We start from the raw sequence: 19,640 nt of genomic DNA, 5'->3' as shown, positions 1-19,640 counted from the left end.
CATTGCATTTTATACTACAGCCCTAAAGGAATGCATCTTCCAGAATGAACAGGATTGGTAAAACTATAGGTTTAATCATCAGACTGACCATATTCTGGAAGAGACTGGCTGAAGTGGAATGAGAGAAAAATGGATGCCATTTTTAATGGACTGATATGTATGTACAGTAAATAGCAATGCAATTTTTTTTTTAGCTTTTTGGCAAGGAAAAAGACTTTTCTGTGTAGCTTATGAAGTTTTATTTTTGAGTATTCCTAAAGTCCTGTGAGTTAAAAAGCTTTCAGTTCATGAAAAGTTAAACATGCCTCTGTCATATCTAAATATCTTAAATTATTCATTTTAACTCCGACAATGTTAAACTTTTCAGATTAACAGAACAATAAAAAACTGGCTCATTTAACTGCATGATGAAAAAATTACTTCAAACACTACAAATCATTTAAAAGTATAAAACAGTGACCACATGAACCAATTAATATACATTTTATTTTCCCACAACTTGCTTTAGTGTGAAAATGTACTTACATACATAAAATGAAGAATACAAAAATTTGCAGCAGAAAAAGTGACAAGTAGGAAAGCGAGACACAAGCATGGTGCTAAATTTTCACCACTTGTCCTGCTATGCATGGGCTCACTCTTCTCCCCTCTTCATACACTGGGTTCTGCTGGATGAGAAACCGTCCATAGGTTCCACCCACCTGTCCTTTTGTTAGACGCCCAGGATTGACACAAGCGCATCCAATTACATCCTGAAGAGAAAATGTTTGTTTCAGATTTTTTTTGTTCAACAAACAAGCTCTAATTAAATAATGCTAAGTTTACAAGCTTCCTGTTAACTTATTTTTACTGTATCAGTCATACCAGGACTCCAGCTTGCATTCACACCTAACCCCGTCCCCTTTAATTACTAGAATTCACAGGAATGTTGCAGCCAAATGTTAAGCAATAGAAGCTCAGTTTACTCACCAGCTACTGAGATTCTCACTCTACCTGGAAGAACTGCTAACACCACCAGCTACTGAGCTCCTCATTCTACCTGGAGGAACTGCTAACACCACCAGCTACTGAGCTCCTCATTTTACCTGGAAGAACTGCTAACACCACCAGCTACTGAGCTCCTCATTCTACCTGGAAGAACTGCTAACACCACCAGCTACTGAGCTCCTCATTTTACCTGGAAGAACTGCTAACACCACCAGCTACTGAGCTCCTCATTCTACCTGGAGGAACTGCTAACACCACCAGCTACTGAGCTCCTCATTCTACCTGGAGGAACTGCTAACACCACCAGCTACTGAGATTCTCACTCTACCTGGAGGAACTGCTAACACCACCAGCTACTGAGATTCTCACTCTACCTGGAAGAACTGCTAACACCACCAGCTACTGAGATTCTCACTCTACCTGGAAGAACTGCTAACACCACCAGCTACTGAGCTCCTCATTCTACCTGGAGGAACTGCTAACACCACCAGCTACTGAGATTCTCACTCTACCTGGAAGAACTGCTAACACCACCAGCTACTGAGCTCCTCACTCTACCTGGAAGAACTGCTAACACCACCAGCTACTGAGCTCCTCATTCTACCTGGAGGAACTGCTAACACCACCAGCTACTGAGATTCTCACTCTACCTGGAAGAACTGCTAACACCACCAGCTACTGAGATTCTCACTCTACTTGGAAGAACTGCTAACACCACCAGCTACTGAGCTCCTCACTCTACCTGGAGGAACTGCTAACACCACCAGCTACTGAGATTCTCACTCTACTTGGAAGAACCGCTAACACCATCAGCTACTGAGCATTGGCCTGCCTTCTACCCGGTACTGCCTGGTCTTGTTACTTCATTCTGCTTTTCCTCTTATTATAGTCTCTTTATTGTATTTGCTGTAACACCTAGCCTATCATGCATTTCCTGTTAAAAATCCCATTGGTTTGTTGTACATTGTTGTTTGTCATTTGGTTACATTCTCAGTCTCATGCTCCCAAGCCTCTCAGTAGGCATTTATTTGGAGATGTGGTTGTAGATTTTAGTTTACTCCCCAGAGATGTTTCATCCTACTGGATCACCAAAATTGTAGGACCTCCTTTCATTCAGGTTTCTCATCTTACTCAACTCTACTCACTTATGTTACTGGAGCAGCTGTTTGGTTCTCATTGTTTACATGTGGACACACTTTCTGTGAAAGATAATCAACTGGATTATTTTGATACTGCTCTCAAGCGTATATTAATTATACTTATGTTACTTATCTCTGGTAATGTCCATCCAAATCCTGGACCAGCATCAGTTGACCTCACTTCATCTCAATTGCTATTTAGTGACTTCTGTGATCGTAAATCATTGGGTTTTCTACATTTGAACATCTGTAGTCTGTTAAATCCAAGGCACTTTGATAATTTAAAAACGTTGGTACATACTTCCAACCCCGATGTTTTAGCTATCTCTGAATCATGGCTCAAGAAAAGTAATACTGATCTTGATATCTCGATGCCAGGCTTTAATGTATTCCGTCAAGATAGAGCCACCAGGGGCGGTGGTGTAGCTATGTATGTTAAAGACCATCTGCATTGCACTGTTGCTCTTTCTAAGTCAGTCCCCAAGCAATTTGAGTTGCTGGTGATAAAGCTCAAACTCTCAACATGTTTCTTTCCTACTGTTGCTGTCTGCTCCAGAACACCCTCTGCTCCAGCCTCTTCACTAACAGCCCTTAGTGAACTCCTAGCACCCTTTATCACCTCTGAATTTGTTCTTCTGGGTGATTTAAATTGGGATATGATCAATCCACCTGAAATAGTTCAGCAGCAATTTGATGCTTTAAATCTCTTCCAAATTATATCTGAGCCTACCAGACCAGACCAAACCTTAAATCTCATTCTTCCTCTACACTTATAGATCTCATTATCACTAATACCCCTTCTAACTATCAAGCTGGAGTTTTCGGCCAAATAAGTGATCATTGTGCTATTGCTTGTATACGATCGGGCTGTTCTGTCAAACGTTCACCGTTGATCCTGACAAAGCGCTCATTGAGGAAACTGGATATGCATTCCTTTCTTCTAGATGTTGCGGCAGTGCCTTGGGAAACAATCAATTCTATGCATTCCTTAGATGATGCCTGGTCTTTTTTTAAGAGTAAATTTAGTCTGCTCATAGATAAACACGCTCCTATGAAAAGATTTAGGACTAAAAATCGTTATAGTCCCTGGTTTTCCAATGACCTGGCAAAGTTGATCCATAAAAAGAACATCCTTTGGCAAAAAGCCCGTTCCTCTCAATCTCCTGCTGATTGGCTTGCCTTCAGGCAATGTCGGAATAAAGCAACACAAGCAATCAGGAATGCAAAAATTTCCCATTTTAAGGAGAAATTTTCTACTTGTGGCTCTGACGCAAGGAAGTTCTGGAAAACAGTAAAGTCTATGGAAAACAAACTTGTTTCCCCCCACTTGCCAATGTCCATGGTATTCAATAATGTTGTTGTTAGTGATAAGCCTCGTATGGCTTCACTTCTTAACCATTATTTTATTAATTCAACCAAACCTTTTACTCTCCCCGACCCAGTCGCTGCTTTGTCAGTTGCTCAGCTTTCCTGCTCCAGCAATGCTGGTTTCTCTTTCAAACCCATTTCTATATTAGAGGTGCGGGATGAACTCACTAAATTAAACCCAAATAAATCGGCTGGCTTTGACGGACTCGATCCCATGTTTTTAAAAGCATCTGCTCACATCATTGCTGCTCCCATTACAAAAATATTTAACTTGTCTCTACAGCTCTCTGTTTTTCCCTCTGACTGGAAATCAGCCATGATTTTTCCCCTTTTTAAAGGTGGCTCTGTTTCAGACCCCGACTGTTATCGACCTATTTCTATTTTACCATGCTTAGCGAAAATCTTGGAGAGGTTGGTTTATAAACAGCTAACCCATTTTCTTGATTCAAATGATATCCTATCTGACGTTCAATCTGGTTTTCGTGCTGGTCATGGATGCTTGACTGCTATTACAAAGGTCCTTGATGACATTGTTACAGCATTGGACAGCAAAAAGGCCTGTATAGCTGCTTTTATTGACCTGGCCAAAGCCTTTGATTCAGTTGATCATAGGATCCTTCTACGTCGACTTTCCAGCATTGGTCTGTCTACTACTTGCTGTGATTGGTTTGCCAGCTATTTATCTGAACGTGTCCAGCAGCTGAAAACAGAAAACAGTGTCAGAACCATTAACCATCTCCAAAGGTGTGCCTCAGGGCTCCATCTTGGGACCAACTTTGTTTTCCATCTACATTAATGATGTAGCCAAAGTTGCTGGTAACTCTAAAATCCATCTATACGCTGATGACACCATACTTTATTCAGTTGGCCCATCACTTCATTCTGCAGCATCTACACTTCAATTGAGTCTCACCTCAATAGAGCAGTCCTTTCATAACCTTCATCTCCACCTTAATACTAATAAGACCAAATGCATTATCTTTAGTCGAAAAAAAGATGCTGCTAACCCCCCCAAGATCAGCTGTGCTAATGGCATTACTTTGGAATTTGTTCAATCTTACAAATATTTAGGCATCTGGTTGGACTCGTCTCTGTCTTTCTCCACACATATCAATAACCTCCAGAAGAAAGTCAAAGCTAGACTAGCTTTTCTTTTTCGTAATAAAGCCTCTTTTACTTATGCAGCCAAGCTTACTCTTGTTAAAATGACAATACTTCCAATTTTGGACTATGGTGACATCATGATTAAAATGGCATCATGCACTGTTCTTCGATAACTAGACACACTTTATCATTCTGCCATCCGCTTTGCCACTAATGCACCTTTCAATACTCATCACTGTGATCTCTATAAACTGGTGGGCTTGCCTTCACTTCATACTCGTCGGCTCCATCATTGGTTTCACTTCATCTACAAGACGATCTTGGCCATAACACCACCATATCTGTCGTCTCTTCTTCACGTAGCCAATAATAAATATTGCACAAGGTCAAGTGAATACATCAAGCTCACCATTCCCAAAACCTGCAGTACCTTTGGCTGCAATTCCTTTCGTTTTTCAGCAGCAAATGATTGGAATACTTTACAAAACCACCCTTAAACTTGCAATTTTAACACCTCTTTCCACTTTCAAGCATACAATTAAACATACAATAGTAGACTGTTGCTCTTGTTAATAATCATGGATAAAAATAATGCACATACTCATACATACTCATTTTTCTCTATCCTTACTCCTGCTTTTTTCATATTTTTTGGTTTGTTTTATGTAAATCTGTATTTTTTTGTTTGTTTTGTTATGTTTTACTTTTGGTATGTATACTTGTTTTTGTATGTATCTGTTTTTATGTGCCGTGGACCTATTTTTAGTGGGGCCTTTCGGCCAGGTCATGTTTGTAAATGAGAACTGGTTCTCAAACATTTTACCTGGTAAAATAAAGGTTTAAAAAAAAAAAAAAAAAAAAAAAAGCTGCATTACCTTGATAAAATAGCGCATTTCAGAAGGTACGATCAGAATGTCAGGAGTGAGGGGCAGCAGGCCATACTGCTGAAATCTTTCATAATCCATGTTGACCTCCTCTGCAGGGGGGTAGAGAGGGTAATAGCTGCAAAGAAAGCAAACTTGAGTACAAAGCAAATGCTTAGGACAAATGCTGTACTACTGATGCTTTAACACCAACCTCCGCTGGGTTAACATGTGCTTCATGATCCGTGAGAATCTATCTGAGCCTGTAGCACTGCAACAACATGGCAATGTTAAAAAAAAAAAAAAAAAAAAAAAAAAAAAACTCATACAAAAGTCATTTTCTTTGACAAAGCACTTATTTAGCTAGCAATTATAACTGGTATGCATGCAGGAATTGCATACCACTGAAGATAAAATGTTTGCGTATTCGGTGCAAGTGGCTGCACAGTTTTGATCCACATGCAGTTTCAGATGCAACTGGATTCATAAAATGTGTTTGAATCCTAAATTGGTAGGGTAACCTGTGTAACTAATTTCAATTTAAAATCTTGGTGCTAAATGTTTTTTCACTGGGCATTAAGTACTGGTCTACAATTAGTTAACAATCAGTCCATAGACTCAGTGGGATAAAATAATCCTTATTATCTTACCTGCTGATTTCTTCAGCTCCCATGTGAAACAGGATGTCTGTAGAGGTCAAGCCCAAAGTCACACCACCAATGAGGAGTGTGCAAGGATCAGGGGCCAAGGTCACTCGCTATGGTGCAAAAACATGCATTAAAAGGTTACGGAATATGAAGAAATGCTGCTAAATATTGTCAAACCACCTAAATGCCCCTATTAGATACTGGGTTTCATTCACCATCAATTTTTAAGAGGAAAAACCATCTCAAAACCAACTTGTTCTGTTTTCATGAAGACTGTCACTCCCTGTTGTTTCCTTATTTGGGATTTATCCTTGTGTAAGGACTCGAGCACAAAAGGTGTGAACAATTCTGTTTAAGAATGTCATTAATCTGATGTAGCCTTTTTCTTAGGACCTCTCAAGAACAAATTTAAGAAAAAAACTTGGTGAATGAGGCCCATTATTATAGAGATTATAAATGATGAATATATTGACCAAGTAAGGTTCTGACTGACCCTCTATTCAGCAGTTTTAATGCAACCAAAGACAAGAGACTAACCTGCACGTCATCCTTCTTGAGGTCTGGGAGGGTGAAAGGAGGCTGTGGGTAAATGTAATGGTGATGTACATCTCGTTGAGATGGAATGAACACCAGCTTGCATCCAGTCCTGAGAAGAAAAATAGGTTGAGAGGTAACGAAGTATGGTCAGGTTCAGAAGACAGTCAATACTCTGTGCAGGTTTAAGCTTTAGACAGACAAACTCAAGAGGATAACATAAATACATACCCTCTGGTTCCATCCACAATGCTGTCCACACATCTGGAGAAGATGGTTTCAAATGTTTCTGTTACCTGTCCTTTCTGCAAAAGAGTAAATACACACATAAGGCACTTTGTTAGTGTGAAAGAACTATTGTCTGAAATGCTTTACGTGAAAAGGAAAGTTAAAAGTACCTCAATTTGTTCATGCTTGGAATCAACAAATGGTCCAAGCTATGCAATACATGAAATAACAAGACATAAAATCAGCCAACTGTTATTTTGAGACATACAAATGCAAACAAGTCTATAAACAAACACAGTAGAAACTAGGCTTTAAAATATAAATATGAAGGGATATCGCTTATCTTTAAATTAAATCGCAAATATAATTGGGTAAGCTGGTAAGTTATCATTTTGGGGTGTATTTTCTTCTCTCCTGACTACAAAATAAAAACTCAGACTCAACAGTTAGTGTCCATCACTCTCACCAGTATGCAGACATCAGGGCGGTCTTTATTAATAATGTTAATCAGGTCAATCAGAGGATCATAGGCCAGACTATCAGATGGAGTATATGGCCCACAGGCCACCATCACCATCACAGGCTCCAAGGCTGCAACAGACAATAGAAGTGTAAAACTCCATACACTAGACTGAGTACAACAGCTGTGTGTAGTAGTGATTTTGGATTTCCTAAAAATGCATATCAGTGTCAAAAATGAATAAATAAACCACTTCTAGTGGTATAATAAAAGTATAATAAAACCACCACCAAGAGGGCCTTGTATTTGAGAAAGGATGGGCAAATCTCCAGGCTCAATAACACACTAATGCAAACAACAGTTACAGTACATCATTTAATAACTTTTGGGCATTTTAATTAAAACATTTAAATAATACTGCCCAACTTATTTAATAAAGAATAATGCCAGTGATGACAAACTTTTGAACTGTATATTGAACAGTAAATTAAAAACGCAGGTAACTAAGGTCTGAATTATATGTTCCATAAATATGTCTGCATTCTGCTCTATAACCAGTCTGAATACCAAACCAAAAATAGCCAGTTTCTTACCTTCATTGATTTCTTTTGTTGACTCTGGAGTGGAGTAAAAAGGTAAAGGAACACCCTGAAGGGGACACACACTATGGGTCAAGAAGTATTCACTAAAAATATCATTTTAAAAGTCACATTCATTGCTTTTACTGTGTTTTGTTTTAATACAATGACCAAACTTTAAGCAGCATATATTAATATGCATTTTATTCAAACTAGTATAAAATCAAAGTCAAATTAACTGTTGAATTGAAAATGATCAAGAATTTAAGGTAACTAGGATTCTGAACTTGATGCACACACATACCTCATAGAGTTTGGAGGCAACAAACCTCGAACCAGAGGTATTGATGCCTTCCATGACCACAACCTGAAAAGACAAAATCATCTAGTCAGTGTACACACAAAAGTATACTGAAATATGCACAAAAAAAAAAAAAAAAATCAATTACAGATTTGGCAAAATTACTAGGAATGCATCAATACCGGTACTGGGCCAATACCGCAGTCATTTACCCATACTCAAAAATTCAGACATCATTCCGATACCCACTGATACCATGTGATGCAATGAACAAACGACTCAAGCCGGCAGTGAAGGAGGCTCTGCTCACACAGAGAAGTGTTACTGACTCCAAGGAAGTCGGACACAAACCACCATTTTAACCACCTTTAAATATTTCGCCATGGAAGATTTTAACCAGTTAATAAACACACAAATCACAACCGCTTCCCCAACATAGATGGGGACATGTAGACTAACAAACAGGAGCCAGAAAATTAAAAGTCTATGTGCCAACTTTACTCTGAATGAGTAGAATGGGGAAGTACAAGTGTTCATTTTAGCAGTGCTGCTCTCAGTACTTTACGTGCAATGTGTTATTTTGAATGTTCATTGACAGAGCTGTCTGTAGAGGCTCTGTTTCACCATAGAATGAACGGAGTTCTTACAGCGCGAGTTTATAAATCATAGGCTTTGTCTGTACACAATGGTCTACTGAAACTTAGTGTGATCTCACTAAAGAGGCTTTAGAGGACATTCAACTACAGTTCAACCAGCCAAACAAAAGATTTCTGACATAAAACTTCACAAGTGAGCTCCTCTGAGTCGTTAGCTTCAGATGGTCATCTGCTAGAGACTGATGTTGAAAGACAGATGAGCAGCATCAAAATTACACAGCTGTGCAAAAGCTCTTATGGAATGAAACCCACTCTTCTCCACTGCAGTGCTACTCAATCAAAAAGGTATCAATGCATTCCTTAAAAAAATAATAAAAAAAATAAAATAAAAAAAAATAATAATAATAAATAAAAACACAACAACAACAACAACAACAACAACAACAACAACTTATCTGACTGGCTTGGGCTCCCTACGCAAGCATACACACCTGTCCAGGAAAGAGTGAATAATCTTTGAGCTCAGACAGATCCACAGGTACTTGTCTTGCTCCATGCTCCTGGCTTGCCTCCAGCAGCACAGACTGAGCATTCAGCTTCCCATTACTGTCACAGCACACTTGTCCCAACACTGTTACTGTGTCCTGCAGGAGGCACAACACACAATTCAACTTCCCAGGGCCATCTCAACATAACCACAGTGTCCTGCAAGAGGCACAAAGCTGGGTCAAGCAGATCAGGGTAGGGCATAAATTGACCTTACACAAAAAAAAAGGTTATTATTAACTTCTAGGGATGTAAAATTTTTATTTAAAATTCAAAAACTGGCCTTCAACTAAGAGGCAGCATCGTGTTTTTGATTTTTGTTTTCTGCCTTCCAATTTGTTTTGCCAGAGGAAATACTGTAATTAAAATGTCAGCCAAAATAAAGCAACCATAAACACCAACAATTGACATTTTAAGTCAAAACAGATGATGGACAGTAGCTTACATAATCTACCGTGTGGTGAATGTTACTGAACAATTTCGATCAACACGCAAAGTTCAGCTTCAGGAAAGTGTTTGTGTGTACCTGAACAGGTAGTGAAGCTGGAGAGAACTCCTCTATATTGAAATGTGTCCTCAGCTCCTCCCCCAGCCCTTCAATCTTTTCTGTCAAAACTGAAAACATACACAGAGATGTAAAAGACCCAAACAGTATTCAACATCATTGAGCAACACCATGTGGGGAAATCTCCCAGGTAATGAAAACAAAACACTTAAGATTCCAATCCTTTTACTTAAAAATAATAAAAGTCCTACAGGTCTCATCATTCTTTTTAACTGTATCCATTTCTCTTTCATTTTTGCATCCTTAAAATTGTCCAGTTTGCCTTCCATATAAAGCACTTTGAGCTTCATTTTCATTTAAACAATAGTCCTGCTTCAAGCTGCACTTTACTTATACTCGTATATAGTATCGAGCTCAACTTCATCCTCTGGAACTGCCGCTCAAACCAGTGTTTGTTCTAGAATCTTACTCACCTGCCATATTATCCCACCTATCAGACCGTCACCTCAATGATCCCTTCCTCTGCCACTATGCACCCTTTTACTGCTGCTGCACTCAGCACTTTAACTTCAGACTCATAATTTGCACAATGTAAGGTTTACAGGTATGACTGTGTGTGTGAGTGAGAGTGAGGTAGGAATGCAGGTTTTATTTTGTTATATTTTATATTTATTTTATCTTATTCCCTATATGTGAATGTCTGATACTGTGCGCTGTGAGCTCCTGTAAACAAAACTAAATTCCTTGTATGCGTAGCATACCTGGCCAATAAAGCTTGATTCTGATTCTAATGTATGAAAGGTGACCAAGAAATAAAGTTATTATTTCCATGGCCATGTGTCTGATACCACCTACTGCAGTAGACGTACCATCTCGCACATCTCTGAGTCTCTGGAACATGTATTTGTAGGAGCTGGTAAGCGAGTCCTCTCGGCCCTCAAGCAGATCCACCTGGACCACCGTTTGCCCTTTCCCTGACCAGCGAGGACCCTGCACAGCCCCAAACGTAGCCACCACCTCACCCCGTGCCCCACGCATACTGTACTTCTGAGAAGGGGTCGGACTGCACAATTACAAATACCAAAAGTATTTAGCAAAGCCTGTAATAGAGCTGGATTTCTCTTCAACAATTTTTGCTACGTGAATATTTGAATATCACAAAGAGAAAACGGATTACTCTGAGCTGCACTACTTCACATTGTACAAATTCGTTTTTTTTTAAAAAGGTGAGAATCATATAGCTCTACTTAGGTCAAAACATGTTGCTTAATGTAAGATAAATGTGTGTCCTAACATTATCAGTTACATGTTTCACCCTTAGTCAAAAAAAAAAAAAAATTAAAAATCTCACAATTTTATATTTTGACTTTTTACCGATTTTTTTTTCCTTCATTCCAAATCATACATGCATGCACTATTTAAATACCTACATACAAATACTAAAGTAAGGGCGGACAGCCATACTGGAATAACAAAGCCATGTCATAACATGTAAAGCATGTTCATAGAAGACTTTTAGCCTGATTGAACCAGCTTTGCTGCTTTACTCATCATAGTTATAGAGAAAAGACATGTGACATTACTAACAATTAATATAATGTACTGCCATTAAAAAAAAAAAAAAAAAAAAAAAAAAAAAAAAAAAAAAAATCACTGCCTGGAGAATAAAATGTTTGTTGATTGTAGCTTTATTTACCATGGGGAAAAGCTGGCAGGGGAGAGCAGCAAACCTGGACTGGATAAGCGAGCAGCAGCGCGCTTTGACTGAGGCTGTTCCGGGGTGGTGAGAGCGCGTTTCTGAGAGCCCTACCAAACACAACAATGACCACATTAGAAAGTAACGTTGTTTTAATACACACATAAGCTTAGAATCATGACATCTCATAGAGGGGAGCTAAAAAAAAAAAAAAAACTCTACAAAATCTCTGCCTGCTCTCCAAAATATTTTAATAACATGTACCACTTTAGATGGGGTTGAATATGAATCCAGTAAATTTTCTTCCTCCTCTTCAGCTTGAATTCTGTTTAAACTCAGTCAAGAAGCACAACATATGGAGACAGTTTATGTAGCAATTACACCAGCAAATAAAACACTGGTTTCAGCCTTTCACACTTATTATAAAACTAAACAGTGAATCTCTGCAATATTAAACTATGTGAAACAGGGGACTGTGCTTAAAAAGTATAAGGATACAGTTCTTGGATGGAGTGAACATCTCTGGTGTTGTTAAACTTGCTACTCTTTGAAGAGCCTTTGTTCTTTTGTTTCTTATTCAAAACCTGCAAAACAAATAAAAAAATATCAAATTTTAAAAAATAGAGACGAGAGCATTAATCAACCAACACATTTAACTAATCAAAGATTTCTTCATAGGTTTCCTCAGCCAAAGTTCTAGTGCAGCATTATGGTCCATCACAGGGGTTCTCAACCTTTTCAACCTCAAGGCTCATCATTTTGAAGGATGAAGGCCCATGGGATAGCAAAACTCAACACTGGGTGGCAGGAGGTAGACTGTTTCTAAAAGCAGGGGCAAACAACCCACAGGACTTGTACTGATCATTCTTCTGTGAAAACATTTTAGATTTCTTCTGTATTGTTAAGTCTGTTATTTTTTCACTGATTTTAACAAAGTGCCATTACTGACAGCAGATGTATCTAAGAAGCCTAGCCAGTGTATACAGACTGCCCAGCTCCGTGTACTGACCTCATGCTCAAATGTCTCCAGACTGGTGACGGTGAGCTTTAGCAGGCCCTTAGTTGTGCTGAAAGCAAACCACTCGTTTACGATGTCCTCTGCCTTAATTCTGTGACATAAACACTGCTCCAGCACTGAAACACACACACGAGGTGAACAACTGGACCCACAAACACGGAGACAGACAAAAGCTGGTTACCTCACTCTACTGAAACGCGCTCAGTGCATAACAACACGGAGCCCGCTGAACACGGGTGTGATCAAAAGCACAGAAAGTACGAAGAAAACAAAATGAAACAAGAGCAGGTAAGAAATACGTGCAGTTAAAAATCTTTAAATGAAGGAAAAGAGTCGTTAGTGCTGGGCTGAGTCTGAAACGTTAGCAATGCAGACACTTTAAACCCTCGTTTCTAAATGAAATAAACGACCATCGGCTGATCCTCCAGCCTCCACTCACTCTTGTCGAGCACCGCATCGTCGTCACAGGTTATGTCAAAAGTCTCCAGCTCCATTTTTATCTTCTCGCCGGTAACGTCCGCCATCTCGCTCCGACTCGTGAGCTCTTCACCGACCAAGTGCGCGGATCTGCAGCTAGAAAACAGCCCACAGTGTCACACGCCGCCGCTCCTCTGCCTTGTCCCAGAACCTTGAGATTAACCCCACACTAGCCGAGTGGCTAGCCTAGCCTAGCCTAGCCTAGCTATGGTACTGCAGACATTGCGACAACGCCGCGTAACATCTGACCGACTTACTGTCTGAGAGGAAAACTACAAACTAGGAATAAAACAGTTCCCACAAACTTAACGCACAGTTACCTGGTGGCCGTATTAAGACTGCGCAGTGTCCGTCATCGCTGTCCGGTCCAGTTGAGTTTGCCGCGAAAAACTCGCCCGCAAAAACAACGGCGAAACGTCACATCCTGTCCGTGTCCGTTCCCTCCAGTCCGGCAGGAGGCGCTGAGCACGGACTTCACTACTAAACCTCAAACCCGCCTGAGCGAACACACGTGTCGGGCACTCCTGAACGCCTAGTGTCTGTGCCGAGTCCTGTGTTTTGGTCCAAGTCTTTATCAAAATGCCTAAAGTAAAGGCTGAAAAGAGGTCCCGACAGCACCAGGAGGTGAAAAGCCAAGGTAGGAGCCCCTGGTTTTGGTTCTTCTTGGGTCAGTTCTCTGCTCTGTGTCGCTGTCAGCCTGCTGGTGACTTTGATCGCTGCTTGAGCCGCTGTCGGTGTTGTCGCCGGTCGTAGTTTCGTCACGGTCACTTGGTGTTGGGTATTTAAGTTGTGACTTGCCCAGATTATGCTCGTCCAATATTTCCGTAACTGAGTGACGCTACTGAATAAACAGCATGACTGAATCTCACGTTTCAGGGATTATGTTCAACACTGGCATTGGACAGCACATCTTGAAAAACCCGTTGGTGGTCAACGGCATTGTTGAGAAGGTAGGTCTATGTGTAGTCTTTATCTTCCACACAGACACAACATTAAAATCACCTTTTTTACACTCTGTCTATTTTACCAGCGCCACTTACCACGGTGTGCTTTGTAGTTCTACAATTACAGACTGTAGTCCATCTGTTTCTCTGCATGCTTTGTTTGCTCCCTTTCACTCTGTTCTTCAATGTTCAGGAGCCCACAGAACCACCACAGAGCAGGTTTTATTAGGGTGGTCTGTCATTCTCAACACTGCAATGACACTGATGTGGTGGTGGCATGTTAGTGTGTGTGTTGTGCTGGTACGAGTAGATCAGACAGAGCGCTGCCGCTGGAGTTTTTAAACAACTCCGTTCCACTGCTGGACTGAGAACTATCCACCAACCAAAAATATCCAGCTGGCAGTGTCCTGTGGGCAGCGTCCTGTGACCACTGATGAAGGACTAAAGGCTTGCTTACACAAACAATGGAGCAACAGATGAGCTACTGTCTCTGACTTTACATCTACATCTACTCCTACCTACAAGGTAGGAGTGCCTCATAGAGTGGACAGTGAGTGGACACAGTGTTTAAAAACTCCAGCGGCACTGCTGTGTCTGATAAAACTTGTACCAGCACAGCACATACTAATACACCACCACCACGTCAGTGTAACTGCAGTGCTGAGAATGGCCCACCACCCAAATAATACCTGCTTTTAAGTGGTCCTGCCAATTGAAGAACAGGTTAAAGGGGGGGCTTCAAACTCACAGAAATGTCAGTGTCATTGCTGATTCACCACCAAGATGATAGCTGCTCATTGAGGAGATGGGCACTATTGAACAGGGTAAAGAAAGGCTGACAAATTACGCACAGAAGCAGATGGACTACAATCTGTAACAGAACCACCAACTGCACCTATATGCTTAGTAGACCTGATAATGTAGAAAGAGTTTAGAAGTAGGTGTACTTCATGAATTTGTCAGTGAATGTTGGTACCTCATCAAAAGAACCCAGTTTACTTGCTATCCTTTTTAAGCATAGCTGGTCCAGTGTAAACATGATTCTGTTGCTAAATCGCTTTCATCTCCTCAACTTAGTTCGTTGTTGCAATTGCATACTAGTTGTTTTGTTTAAAGTAATCATACAGTCTGTGAACAAACTACTGCTTGTGCCTTGATTTCTTGGAAGTGATTGGTTTATGTATTCCCAGGCAGCATTAAGACCAACAGATGTGGTCCTGGAAGTGGGACCTGGAACTGGTAACATGACAGTGAAGCTTCTGGAGAAGGCCAAAAAAGTAAGCATGTTTTGATGGTGTTTCCATATGTGTCTGTGAATGAATGTAAAACTCAGCATTTCCTTTCTGTAATTTGAAGGTAGTAGCTTGTGAGTTGGACACCAGGCTTGTAGCTGAACTTCAGAAAAGAGTGCAGTGCACGTAAGCATCTTTGAGTTTTACTGTCGTTCTTCTTTTAAATGTGATAAATCAACTTCAGTCTCCTGTTCTGCAGTTTAAAATCAGCATAATCTTTTACAGACCCATGCAGACAAAGCTTCAGATCTTAGTTGGTGATGTTCTAAAGACAGAACTGCCGTTCTTTGATGTCTGTGTTGCAAATTTACCCTATCAGGTAAAAATCCTTAATTTTATTTATTGTAAATGATCTTTTCTTCCATCATTTATGCAAAACTTGGAACTGCAATGTTATTTGTTTAACAGATATCTTCACCCTTTGTCTTCAAACTGCTTCTTCACAGACCTTTCTTCAGGTATGAAGAAGAATATTGCTGATCTTTTGCACATAATCTCCTGATTTCTGATTCTTCTTCTTTTTCTGATTCTTCTTCTTATTCTGATTCTTCTTCTGATTCTTCTTTTTCTGATTCTTCTTCTGATTCTGATTCTCCTTCTTCTGATCCTTCTTCTGATTCTCCTTCTTCTGATTCTGATTCTTCTTCTAATTCTTCTTCTTCTGATTCTGATTCTCCTTCTTCTGATTCTGATTCTTCTTCTAATTCTTCTTCTTCTGATTCTGATTCTCCTTCTTCTAATTCTTCTTCTGACTCTTCTGAATAATAGTAGTAGTAGTGGTAGTATCAGTGTGCTGTTTTCTTATCAGCACCAGTTCTAGCCACTTCTGTTTTGATAATGCTGGTGATTATCTTTGTGGAAGATGTGCAGTGCTGATGTTCCAGAGAGAGTTTGCTATGCGGCTGGTGGCAAAGCCAGGGGACAAGCTCTACTGCAGATTGTCCATTAACACGCAGCTGTTAGCCAGGGTGGACCACCTCATGAAGGTCAGGCAACTTCCCCAATTTTGCTAATCTGGTTCCACACAGGCAGCATTAGCCAAAGAAAACTGATCAGAAACCCTGGGCAGATTATTTGTAATACGTAATGTTTCAAGTAGAACTTATGTTACTTTAAGCACACTACTGGAATTAGCCAAAATCACTGGATGGACATTAGTAAGTACTCGTGCAACTGAAGTGTTTATCTTATTCCTGTTGCATATCATAACATTTACTTCCAAAATAAGGGAGCTTTTTTAATTACTTAGAATCTAAACCAGTTCCGTTTTATTTTTAATGTGCCTGGAGATTTAGTCACTAAATATGTGGTGTGTATATGTTTATCTAGTACATGATGTGTGTATTTTGCACAAGAGCTTGTGTTTGAAACTGTGTAGCTTTCAGGATAAAAAAGAGCTGTTATTTCAGGTGGGGAAAAACAACTTCAGGCCTCCTCCTAAAGTGGAGTCCAGCGTGGTCAGAATAGAACCAAAGAATCCTCCACCACCTGTCAATTTTCAGGTTTGTATGCATAGTTTTTAGGGCCTACATCTGGGGAAAAACAGAATTCTCTCACTTATTTTTTATAACAAAAATCTTCAGTGTAATTTCTAAGTATTAACAAAGTCCATATGTCCCTGTATAGAAACTAAGCTGAAAAAAACAGTTAGCTTGGAAGTCATTGTTATTGTGATGACAAAAAACTAATATATATATATATATATATATATATATATATAAAATATGCACTTTCAGCCTACTGCAGTTTAGCTCCACCCATTCACTCTGAAGTTATAAGAAGTGTTTCAGCCTGTACCATTGTTGAATGAGCCAATCAGAACAGAGCTAACGGTAACATAAACCAGTGCAGCCCACTGGTTTAATTCTTAGGGAGAAAGAGAGGTTAAAAATGGCCATGTAAAAATGAATTATTGGTACATAAAACTACATGTCAAAAATGGACTTGAAAGAAAAAAACTATACAAGAAAAATGTATGATACAATCCCTTTTAGTATTTGATGTACACTTTAATGGATCATGGTTTTTTTTGTTTTTTTGTTTTTTTTATATATATTTTTTTTTTCAATAATTCGTTCATCTTTATCTGTAGGAATGGGATGGCCTTGTCAGAATTGCATTTGTAAGAAAGAACAAAACGCTCAGTGCAGCCTTCAAGTAAGTACTTTATTTGTAATATGTGTCAGTTCTACCTAAGAACAACCTCAAACAGTATCAGCCGTGTCTTATACCACATGTATGTGTTAAAGGTCTGCTGCTGTTGAGCAACTTTTGGAGAAAAACTACAGAATTCACTGCTCTGTGCACAATACAGTAAGTAAATGTTTTTGGCAGTCGTATTCTTAATTGTTGTTTATCTAAAGCTTATGGATTATTATTCACTAAATCCAAGAATCCTTAATTTTGGCGTCGTTATGTTTGTCGCTTGTTATCGTGTGACTCATGCACATTTTTCTTCATGTATTACATTGTATATTAATAGGAAATACCACAGGACTTCAGCATTGCTCAAAAGATTGAAACTGTTCTTAAAGAATCAGAGTTTAGTGAAAAGCGAGCACGATCCATGGATATAGATGATTTCATGGTGTAAGTAGATGGATTTTGTATGTTTATTTTTATTTGTGTATTTCTCCTTCATGCATAAAAAAGGAACTAAAGTATTTGTCAATATGTTTAGTTCAGCTTAGGTTTATGCTGTTGCTTCTTATTCCATAGACTTCTTCATGCTTTCAACTCTGCCGGGATCCACTTTTCATAAAGCCAATGGAACAAGCACAGATACAGTGTGTTGGGATTTATGTTGAACTCTGCTTGGTCTTCCTCACCTTTGTGCCTCTTTGAGTGATGCCATGCATCTAATGGACAAGCGACAGGATGGTCACCTGACCTGCTTTGCTGACTTTCTGAGTCTGAAGGATTTCGCATGAAAAGTCTTGAGGAAAGAAACTTGCACGTGGGTACTTCTGTTAAATGAACATAAAGTCTCATAGAAAAGCACCAGAAACAGCTGCATGGTGGATAAATATTCTGTGAAGGACTTGTAGTACAGATTCAGTACTAAGAAATTCTCAGTATCTGACTTTAAGTACTGAAAGACTCATGTAGTTGTGTATACAATGTACTGATTTAAAATACCATATTAACAATATAATTAATTTGATGTTTGTTTACAGTGATCTTTGTACCTCATTGGTCACGTAAATATTGACATAAATATGGATTTTGACTTTTGCCCAGTTATTTTCTTACTGATGGCAGTCACCTGTCTGATTCTCCTTTATTATATGGGGCCAGGGGTGAGGATATCTGGGAGTGCTTAAGGAAATGCACATGCTTTTGCTGAGACCCCCACATGTTTTCAAATCAATGTTCATAATAAAGTGGACCTCATAACTCTAATTGATGCTTTGTAGATTCTGTTTTACTACACCTTCCAGCTGTTGAGCTACAAATCGATTAAATTTCATATTTTAAGGGGAATTTTCAAAATTTCTGTACAATTAAACCATTGCAATATACTCAGTCTTTCAGAGTGGTTTGATGTGAAATGATGCATTGTAGAGAAACTAAACTCTTGATTTCTTTACAATGGTGGTGATTGGAACCATTTGCTATCCAAAACCACTCCCTCTGCAGTGAATGGATTAAAACTAAGTTTTAGACCAAAAGCTGGTCCTCTGCTGGAAACATTGTAACTACCATGTGCCATTTTTGTGAGGTATCTTTGAGCCATTTAAATGCTTGGGACACGCAGTTCCTCTCACCACTGCAGTGAACAACTGGAACTGTTTACATCTTAATTAATAATGCAGAAATTTTAAAAAATCTTAATTCCCCTTTAAAGATTTATCAGTTCTTTTAAATGCACTTGGAGCAATCGTAGAAAGAGGAGTGTTTCAGAGTGAGGAAACGGCACATGATGTAACTCCATGGGGTACAATTTCTCTGCCTTCCACCCTCTGTGGAAGGTACTGTGATAAACTGATTAAAGTTAATTACATTGGTAATGTAGCTAAATATTAAACATACCCAATCATGAAAGGTGAGTTGATTAGGTGTCAGTGTTCAATATCTGCAGATCAGTTAAACCAAGCGACAGGTGTTGAAAGTGAGAACTGAGTAAAAATCATTTCAATTGACAAACATATTTGGCATTAATTCCTCCATCCTCGCAGCTTATCCCTTATGTCTTCCTAATGTGCTCAAAGAGAGGAGCTAAGGTGCGACAAAAAGAAACGAGGGAAAAGATAGACGCACCTGCCAATATGATGCAACCCTCTTTGCCCCTTTGTACAATGTGAGAGCCCCTGAACCCATTACACTTGTGTCCCCACAACTCTCCTTGACTAAATAA

The 19,640-nt window shown here is 39.3% G+C and overlaps 2 protein-coding genes across 2 annotated transcripts; one reads left to right on the top strand and one right to left on the bottom strand.

The window, feature by feature from the left end:
* Positions 1 to 467: 467 nt before the first annotated feature.
* pola2 (polymerase (DNA directed), alpha 2) lies at positions 468 to 13,552 on the bottom strand. The gene is made up of 19 exons (XM_017685012.2): positions 13,368 to 13,552; positions 13,010 to 13,143; positions 12,562 to 12,686; positions 12,051 to 12,136; positions 11,817 to 11,877; positions 11,553 to 11,662; positions 10,726 to 10,919; positions 9,878 to 9,966; positions 9,297 to 9,449; positions 8,213 to 8,275; positions 7,924 to 7,978; positions 7,337 to 7,461; positions 7,041 to 7,079; positions 6,874 to 6,947; positions 6,646 to 6,754; positions 6,112 to 6,218; positions 5,676 to 5,732; positions 5,474 to 5,600; positions 468 to 752 (listed from the first exon to the last, which is right to left on the bottom strand). The coding sequence occupies exons 2-19, from the start codon at positions 13,092 to 13,094 to the stop codon at positions 600 to 602; spliced, it is 1,812 nt and encodes a 603-aa protein (XP_017540501.1). The 5' UTR covers positions 13,095 to 13,143; positions 13,368 to 13,552; the 3' UTR covers positions 468 to 599.
* Positions 13,543 to 18,685, top strand: dimt1l (DIM1 dimethyladenosine transferase 1-like (S. cerevisiae)). The gene is made up of 12 exons (XM_017685013.2): positions 13,543 to 13,684; positions 13,924 to 13,997; positions 15,182 to 15,268; positions 15,348 to 15,409; positions 15,509 to 15,602; positions 15,692 to 15,741; positions 16,146 to 16,269; positions 16,693 to 16,785; positions 17,376 to 17,440; positions 17,533 to 17,596; positions 17,766 to 17,872; positions 18,002 to 18,685. The coding sequence occupies exons 1-12, from the start codon at positions 13,627 to 13,629 to the stop codon at positions 18,042 to 18,044; spliced, it is 921 nt and encodes a 306-aa protein (XP_017540502.1). The 5' UTR covers positions 13,543 to 13,626; the 3' UTR covers positions 18,045 to 18,685.
* Positions 18,686 to 19,640: the final 955 nt, after the last annotated feature.

Source organism: Pygocentrus nattereri, chromosome 28, assembly GCF_015220715.1.
Source record: "Pygocentrus nattereri isolate fPygNat1 chromosome 28, fPygNat1.pri, whole genome shotgun sequence".
Classification (NCBI taxonomy): Eukaryota; Metazoa; Chordata; class Actinopteri; order Characiformes; family Serrasalmidae; genus Pygocentrus; species Pygocentrus nattereri.
The sequence above is the reverse complement of the archived record's forward strand: the minus strand, read 5'-3'. Positions and strand labels throughout refer to the sequence as shown.

Excerpts from the sequence above, each read along its gene's own strand:
- pola2 (XM_017685012.2), bottom strand. The coding sequence starts at position 13,094 with ATGGCGGACGTTACCGGCGAGAAGATAAAAATGGAGCTGGAGACTTTT. Across the intron at positions 11,878-12,050 it reads GTTCACTCCATCCAAGAACT|AATTCAAGCTGAAGAGGAGG; the intron begins GTATCCTTATAC and ends GAGTTTAAACAG. Across the intron at positions 6,948-7,040 it reads CCAAGCATGAACAAATTGAG|AAAGGACAGGTAACAGAAAC; the intron begins GTACTTTTAACT and ends ACTCTTTTGCAG.
- dimt1l (XM_017685013.2), top strand. The coding sequence starts at position 13,627 with ATGCCTAAAGTAAAGGCTGAAAAGAGGTCCCGACAGCACCAGGAGGTG. Across the intron at positions 16,270-16,692 it reads GGGTGGACCACCTCATGAAG|GTGGGGAAAAACAACTTCAG; the intron begins GTCAGGCAACTT and ends CTGTTATTTCAG. Across the intron at positions 17,441-17,532 it reads ACGCTCAGTGCAGCCTTCAA|GTCTGCTGCTGTTGAGCAAC; the intron begins GTAAGTACTTTA and ends TATGTGTTAAAG.